The 8,025-nt window shown below is 34.6% G+C and overlaps 2 protein-coding genes across 3 annotated transcripts; one reads left to right on the top strand and one right to left on the bottom strand.

Moving 5' to 3' along the window:
* LOC107609533 (UPF0503 protein At3g09070, chloroplastic-like) lies at positions 372–1,607 on the top strand. The gene has a single exon (XM_016311565.2). It carries the CDS (start codon positions 372–374, stop codon positions 1,605–1,607), a length of 1,236 nt encoding a protein of 411 aa, XP_016167051.1.
* Positions 3,846–5,387, bottom strand: LOC107616289. 2 transcript variants are annotated; one of them, XR_002358131.1, is made up of 3 exons: positions 4,988–5,164; positions 4,259–4,889; positions 3,846–4,225 (listed from the first exon to the last, which is right to left on the bottom strand). XR_002358131.1 is itself a non-coding variant. In XM_016318267.2 (2 exons), exons 1-2 carry the CDS (start codon positions 5,262–5,264, stop codon positions 4,441–4,443), a joined length of 483 nt encoding a protein of 160 aa, XP_016173753.1. In that variant the 5' UTR covers positions 5,265–5,387; the 3' UTR covers positions 3,846–4,440. The 2 variants fall into 2 exon arrangements, 1 of the variants encoding a protein (XP_016173753.1); XM_016318267.2 differs by lacking the exon at positions 4,988–5,164 and adding an exon at positions 5,231–5,387 and having other exon boundaries at positions 3,846–4,889.

Here is an 8,025-nt window from a genome sequence, read left to right as displayed (position 1 = left end):
GCATTGAATCCTCCTCCGACGATCCTCCTCCCCCCGCTACCCAAGGACATCGCTCCCGCCGCTCGCCGGAGCTCCGTCGCACCAAATCATGCTCCGGCAGTGGTCCTCTCCCGTCATCCTCCTCCGCCGACGTCGTTCCACGGCGTCGGTCCTGCGAGGTCCGACTGCCTGCTGCGGCGACATCCCGGAACAAGCTTTCGGACCTCTTCGACATTGACGATGGCGACGAGAAGAAGCGCCCGAATCGGAACCTCGACGTCGATTCGCGATTCGAGATAACTGTGGAGGAGCGTGAGAACGGTGGCAATGAGGCGGTAAGGGTTTGCGTCGATGATTTTGTTTCAGACGAAGATTATGAAGAGACGAAGACGATGAAGGAGTTCATAGATCTCGAATTGCGGAGAAGGAAGAACGCTGGGAGAGATTTGATCGACATTGCGGGGAGTTTCTGCAAGAGATTGAGAAAATGGAGGCGGAAACGTAAATCGAAGGAGAACACTGCCACCGCCGCCGACGATGACGGCGGAGGACGCGGTGGCGGTAATGGACCCTGCGGTTTGGATAGTGATGTGATGAGAGGGTATAGGGAGACTCAATCGGAGGTTGGAGAGTACGGATTTTTGCGGAGAAGGTCGTGTGACACTGATCCGAGATTGTCTGTTGATGTTGATGCAGGAAGAATGTCGTTGGACGATTCGAGGTTGTCGTTTGAGGCGGCTCGAGCTTCTTGGGATGGCTATTTGATTGGGAGAACATCGTGTGCAAGGTTCTCTCCAATGGTTCATGTTAATGAGAGGGTTTTGGAGGAGAATGAGGAGGAACAAGAGGTGGTGAGTTTGGAAAGTGGTGGAGAGAATTGTCCTGGTGGTTCTTCTCAGACCAAAGATTACTATTCCGATGCGATGAATCAGCAGCGGAGGAGGAGGAGTTTTGACAGGTCAAGCTCTAGGAGGAAGCAATCAATGGCAGATGTTGATGAATTGAGAGTGTTGTCCAATGCCAAGGTTTCCCCTGCAACCAATGAGTTGTTCTATGGGGCAAAGGTGCTGATAACTGATCAGAACGATTCACAGAATGAGAACTTGAATGGTCATGTTCAGTCTGCTTTTGCAATGATGTCTGGTTCTAAGAATGTCCATGATGTTGCAAATGGGGTTAATAATCAAAAAGGGTTGAATAAGTTCCATAAGTGGGTCAAGAAGTTGAACAAGTTGGGGTTGGTGCAGAGGAAAAGGGAAGCTAAGGCGGTAGAAGAAGAGCGTGGATCAGGAGACACGGTTGTTAATAAGCCGGTCACCGAGTCTTGGCAGAAGCTGAGGAGGGTGGTTAATGGAAACACGAGCGAGTCTGTTAGCCAGAAGCTTATTCGAAGTTACAGTGTTAGCTGTAGAAATCCCTGTAGAACAGATGGTTTAGTCAATGGATTTGTCGGTACTCCAGAGACCAATGGCAGTATTTTGAATGGAAGAAAAGAGTTTACACTTCAAAGGAACCGAAGCGTTAGTTATTCACCGGGTAATGTTGACACCGGCTTGTTAAGGTTCTATTTTACTCCTTTGAAGAACTATAAGCGAAGCATTTCAGGAAAGAGTAGCTCAAAGGATTAGAATGCAATGGCCAAAAATGTCTTGAAAAGCTGTTTGTAAGAGCATATCTGGTCTGAACTCTTGTTGTTCAAGAGAGAAAAGTACATCACATTGTTACATTCTGGTTTCTATTTTTAGAGTGATGTTGGGAGCAGAAATAGGTATACTTTTCCATATGCAATTGGCACGGTAAACTTCTGATTGCAACACTGCTAGGATTAATAAGTCTACAATAGTTGAATTTTGCTAGAGTTTATTGCAACATAACTTTTTAATTTAGGCAAGAAGATAGTTACTAAGTTCTCAAAAAGTTTGTTTATATTTTCTACTTTATCTTTCAGCTATGTTATTGTCATAGATCTCATGAACTAGAGCTAATTGGTTATACAAACTTCCTTGTTAGATAATATTTGTTCAGGGCTCTGAAATGTCCATATCCTGCTTCTTGGTTATAAAAATTTGAAGTTAGAAACATTGGCATCAAGGTATCTATTCCATTGGCTACTGATATGGTAATTTCTTTTATTTAGATTTATCACGTTGTCCATAAAATGTGGAGCATGCAGGCAATTTGCATAAGAGGAAGATTGATTAAGAATTTTAATCTTGTCTATCTTGTCAAGCAAGAGCTTGAAAGAATTTAAATTGCATTCTTTTAAGGGGTACTGTTGAATTGCATTGCTTAAAACTATAGTTCCAATGATTGGTACTGGTTTTTCATCTTTTGTATGAATGCTGGTTTTTCCAACTTATCATTTAAGATGATTTGTGCATGCTGTTGCTAACTTGATAACTTTTTCTTTCATTGCATTCTAGTGTACTTCTTTTATTCATTACTTTATTTATTTATTAATCTAAATGGCTCAAAATTGAGGATGGCATACTGAGAATCTATATTACCTCCATTGGACATCAAAGCTTTTATGTTGTTTTACCTAGCTTTTCTCTAACTTTATTCTCATTAAATTAATGTGCTGCTTCGGGTATATTTGAAACATGGACATAGATTTGTAAATAATTGAATTTGATTTACTTCAGAGTCTGATATCTTAGTCAGGCCAATCTGTATTTTCGGTTATGTTAAAAGTAAATATCTGCTATTAATAAAGATGATAATTATTTACAGTTTTAGAAGCAATACTGAGTGTGCTGTTCTTCTATAGGTTTACTAAATTGTATTTAGTATTTAAACTTTTATAATATAATGTTGTTGATATCTCTCTGCAACTGTTTTGATATATATGTCCCGGTGTAGCTGTTATCTGGTGAACTATCTTATGCTTAAAGTCCATACTCCAATTATTTGCCATGAAGGTTTTTCTGCATATATGTACTTCAACCACTGATAGTTACTCAGAAACTTCTTTTTGAATTTTTCATCATTTTGTTGATAAAAAAAGGTGGCACAGCTTCAGATCTTGACTGGTAGCTAGGAAGATTTGATTTAAACATTGGTCGGTTGATTACTTTGCCTAAAGTGCTTTCACTTTTTTGCCACTATTTCAACAACATTTTGACCATATAACATTATGATGATGAATCAGAAAAAGACATATCTCACTCATGAAAATGTTTTAATCACATACATGTTCTTCAATTTCAAGTTTTTAAAACCATCATTTTGTTCATCGTCCCACATAACTTGTTTGCCAGAAATGCTTCATGTTGTGTTTTCTTCCTTGATTCCTTGGAATGTTTCCTTCCTTGAGATCTTCCAAATTTAAAAATTTTACTCGAATCTATGAAACTGTTCTCCTAAGTTTTAAACGAATATAAATTCAAATATATAATTTATTTTCAAAAACATCAAAAAGATAGATCAAGACTGGATTCTGAGCGTCTTGAAACTTTGGCAACTACTTTTCATAGTACTAGTGCATTGGTGCACCACTGAGTTACAATAATGGATTCCATGCTTAAATTTTTTCCCCATTGAGGTTCTCTTCTTCTTTTTATTTACTTGTGATGAAGAGAAATGTCTCCTTTTAGCAATTCACTTGTAATTATACTCGTTCTATACTATCTTGTAATCATAGTTTGACTAACTTTCTCTATAATCTTTTAACAACTGATCATATTATTGTTGCCCTACGTGACATCGAAATTCAAAAGCTGACGCTAAAGGTAATGCCAAATAATCACGCCTATCGGACTTATGAACAAAGCAACAATGACCCACTTGACAATTTTGTTCCATTCATATTACCTGATCTTGTAAATATGAAAGTGAGAAAAAAAAAAAAAGCTAAACGCACATAGTGAATTGAAAGTTGATACTAATCATTTTTTCCCTCCATTTATCACCATTCAATGCATATTCACTAAACCCAGATTAGTAATCAACTCAGCCAAAACATAGGGTTATTAGTGAACCCACCACCAATGAATCACTGGTCAAACTGGTTGAATTCTATTTAATTAGATAAATATACAAACATAAATGGTTGTAGAGGAGGGGTAACACACCTTGAAATTTTTGAATTATTTCCAACCTCAAATACAGTGTCGTTCTAGCCTTCGAACCAGTCCGGCTTGATCTCAAAATAGGCCGTTCATTCCAGGTTTGCCGGAGTTGTGTGCATATCCGATCTAATTGGAGAACCGAATAAAACAAGCAGCTAGTACACCGCCGTTCGGACCAAATGGCCGATCCGGTCCAATTTTGTTCGGACCAAATGGCCGATCCGGTCCAATTTTGATAACGATTCAATGTTAAACATTTATTTATACACAGAAAAGTATTACTTCACTACTAACCATGCATTATGTTTCCTAACATGTTGTGTTCTACTCTAGTCACAATCAAGTTCACAAATGAAATGGCATTTGCCATTTGCATTGCATTGAATTGTATTCATTCCACATCAATTCCCTTCTCTTGAAGCTCAGAAACAACCTCATTCCTCATCTTCATCCACAACTTCTGTGCTTCCTGCTCAAACTTCTTGCCATCTAGCTCCTTATCATTCTCAACCATCCCTTTTAAACCAATCTTTGTTCCAATATCAGAAACAAACTCCTTCATTTCTTCTAAATTGCTGGCCAATGGGAACTGTTGGTGCTGTTTATGGTCTAGCTCCTGCTCTTCCTCTGGCCGTTGCTGGTTATCGGCTCGCTCCTGGTCTACCTTCAGCTGAGGCTTCAACTTTGAAGCTCCACCATTGTAAAGCCAAAAACCACCCATTATGGTGTAGGTGCAAAGTAGGGCTTTCCCAACTTGTTTCCAAAAGAAGTAATCTTCACTTTCAAACCCAATTTTCTTCAGGTATTTCTTGGCATGCATTGAACTCAGCATCTTGAAACCTGAAATCAACGAAACACAGTGTAGAATAAGTTCAAAAGAAACAGAGAAAGAGAAAAAAAAATTAAAGGAAAAAGAGCATCGAAGTTTTCGTTCAGACATTTCATCGAGCAGTTGGTAACAAAATTTGGAGTTATATTGAAAAAACATAGCTCCCCAAGCAACATTTAAATCATGTTTCACTTCAAAAAAATTACTTGTTACTGTTTTATTAACATAATCTAAAATAGAAAACAGCAAAAAGTGATATTTTTTATACTAATTAAAATTAAAAATAGAAGAGAAAAGTAGAAACCAAACACATCTTGAAGAAATGGTTTAAGAATAATTGATTGAAAGATACCTGTTTTGGGGTCCTGAAAACGCTTGGGGAACATTTCAAAGGTCCAAGTTCTAGTCTTTGATTTTGGGTGGGTGGGAGTGGGAGTTTTTTGTGTCACCCTTCAAAATCATAAGTTCATAATTCAAATGTGGAAAAGTTATTTTATAAATAAAAAAAGGGATGAATTTCATTACTTCCAAATTAATAACACTGATTTCTCTTAATAACACTTATATCAAAGTTAATATTATAATACATTTATTAAAAAGGATAAAAAAAATTTCCTAATGGTAACCTTAACTAATGCTCTAAAAATATTTGTTATCAAAAACATATTTAAATATACAAAAGCATAGTTGTCAGAACCGAACCGATAATCGAACCGATCAAATCACTGGATTACTAGATTATTGGTTCAATCGGTGGGTTATTGGTTAAACCGTTTGATCCGGTCCTATGTAAATAAAAAATAAAAAATAGTCAAAAGTTTAAAATTAAAATTTAAAATACATATTTTTACTAACATTTTAAAAAATATCAAGTTATTTTAAAACAATATGAAACATGAACAATAAATATTTTGTTATTTTTACTCTATCACAAATATTTTTATTTTGTTTTTATATTAAAATGAGTTTATAATTAAAATTAAAATAAATTAAATAAAAGTAAACTATTTGATAAAAGATATCTATATATATTATAATTTGCATAAATTTTAATAGAAAACACGCTAGCCTGGTGGTTGTGGAGTCTTTTAGTTTTTTTGAGGGCAAGGGTTCGATTCCTTGTACGGTCCAAGCACCGGACCGAACCGATATATAATCCGATTCACCGATTTTCCAGTTGAACCAATCAGTCCGGTCTGATTTTGTTAACAATGTACAAAAGGGTAATTAATAATACAATTTTTTTTGCTCATGTTGAAAAAGAAAAAGGAGAAAATTGATAACTTTGAGAATTGAGAGTACACCTATGATGTACAGACACCGTCACACCGACACGATTACGGTACGACACAGAATACGTGGACACACGAATTCTAAATTTTTATAAGATACGGAGACACAATATATATATAAAATATAAATTATATTTAGATAAATTATAATGATATTTTGATATTTTATTGATATTAAAATATTTTAATTTTTTAATTATATAAAGTATTTAAAATATTTTTTGTTTTAATAAATAATAATATATGCTATTTTTAAACTCATTTAAAAAACACAAGTTAAGAATAAGGCTGAACATGTTAATATATGATAGTATTTAATTGTGTTTAAATTGTTCAGAAAAGAATTTTTTTATTTAAGTGTGTCCAAACATGTTCACATATTTTTTTTTAATTTTTTATTAAAATATGGTTAGACACAAAAAATACGCGTATTAAATAATTATCGTATCCAAAATGTGTCCGTCGTGCAAATAAGGCAATTCAACAAAGTGTTATGAAATGAAGTAATATTATCAATTTAGAAATAACAATATTTAACTCCTAAAACAATCAGATTATGTTGGCTAAATTTTTGTAGAAATATTAGGGGGGCAAATTCAACTAACTACATAAGTACCTAGGCTTGATTTTCAATTTTTGTTAAAAAAGAAAAAAAGAAAGAAAAAAAATACAGATATTGACTAAATATTAGCTAAAATTCTGTTATTCATTTAAATTTATATAATTGTTTACAATTAAACTAAAGTTATCAACGACTTATAATTAAGTGGAAGAATTTAAGTTGAATTAAAATTTTTAAAAATTGCTAATATGAATACAAAATTACTTGCATAAATTAATGAATGAAAGACTATCACTACTAGAAACTACAAAATTATAAAGAAATTTCTCAAAATTTGACAAGTCAACAAAACTAGTTAAAAACATATCGTATGACCACTCAAGTCTTTGAAAATCAAGAAAATTCAATACAAATTTTATCTCTTGCATTTTGAAAGCAACATCAACACTAATGTACACACTTAACAATTAAGTTATTCAAAAATATTTGTCTACACAAAGCACCTGTATTATTTTTCTTAAGAAAAGTTACCATAAGAATGTGAGTAATATTGAGAGTTTCCACTTTTTTTTCCCTATTAAACGAGTTACTAAAAAGTAAAAATATATATTTTATTGTTGTAGTGTTGTTCATTTTCCTAATATATTGTTATATCATTATTGAAAAATATTATATTAAAATTAAATTATATTGTTATTGAGGTGTTCATATAAGATGATCTGGATCTAATTAATTGTAGGTGTTAAATACTTAAACATACACATTGTTCATATCCTAACCCAACACTAAAATCCGGGTCTAAATAAACCTAAAAGACCCAATTCAAAGATTAGCCTTCACAACCCACCGACCTCCTCGAAAGAGGTCGGATCTAACGCAGACTCCTTTTCTAAGAAGCTGGACTTGAATGATAGCTGACAGATAACACTTATTCAAATAAGTAACTGCCCCTAAAAACTCTCAACCCACTTCAGGAGCCATATCTTAACTTCTCTAAGATAAAGGGACGGTTATCCACCTTAAAATGTAGAACTATTCTAACAGTAGTTATTGATTCACCACTATAAATACACTGACACCCCTCAGGTATCTCTAAATTCCAATATTCTCTAAACCTGCTAAAACTCTTTGCTATCTTAGACATTGGAGTGTCTTTGCAGGTACCACCCCCCATTCTTTCACATACACAAGTCGGACGGTAGCTCCCAGACGCGAATCAAGCCGGAGGTCCTCTCCTCCAGACGTTTGGGCTAACCTTATCAGTCCAATTCATTAATCTCCGGTTACCCACCG

The sequence above is a fragment of the Arachis ipaensis genome, chromosome B01, assembly GCF_000816755.2.
Source record: "Arachis ipaensis cultivar K30076 chromosome B01, Araip1.1, whole genome shotgun sequence".
NCBI lineage: Eukaryota > Viridiplantae > Streptophyta > Magnoliopsida > Fabales > Fabaceae > Arachis > Arachis ipaensis.
The sequence above is the reverse complement of the archived record's forward strand: the minus strand, read 5'-3'. Positions and strand labels throughout refer to the sequence as shown.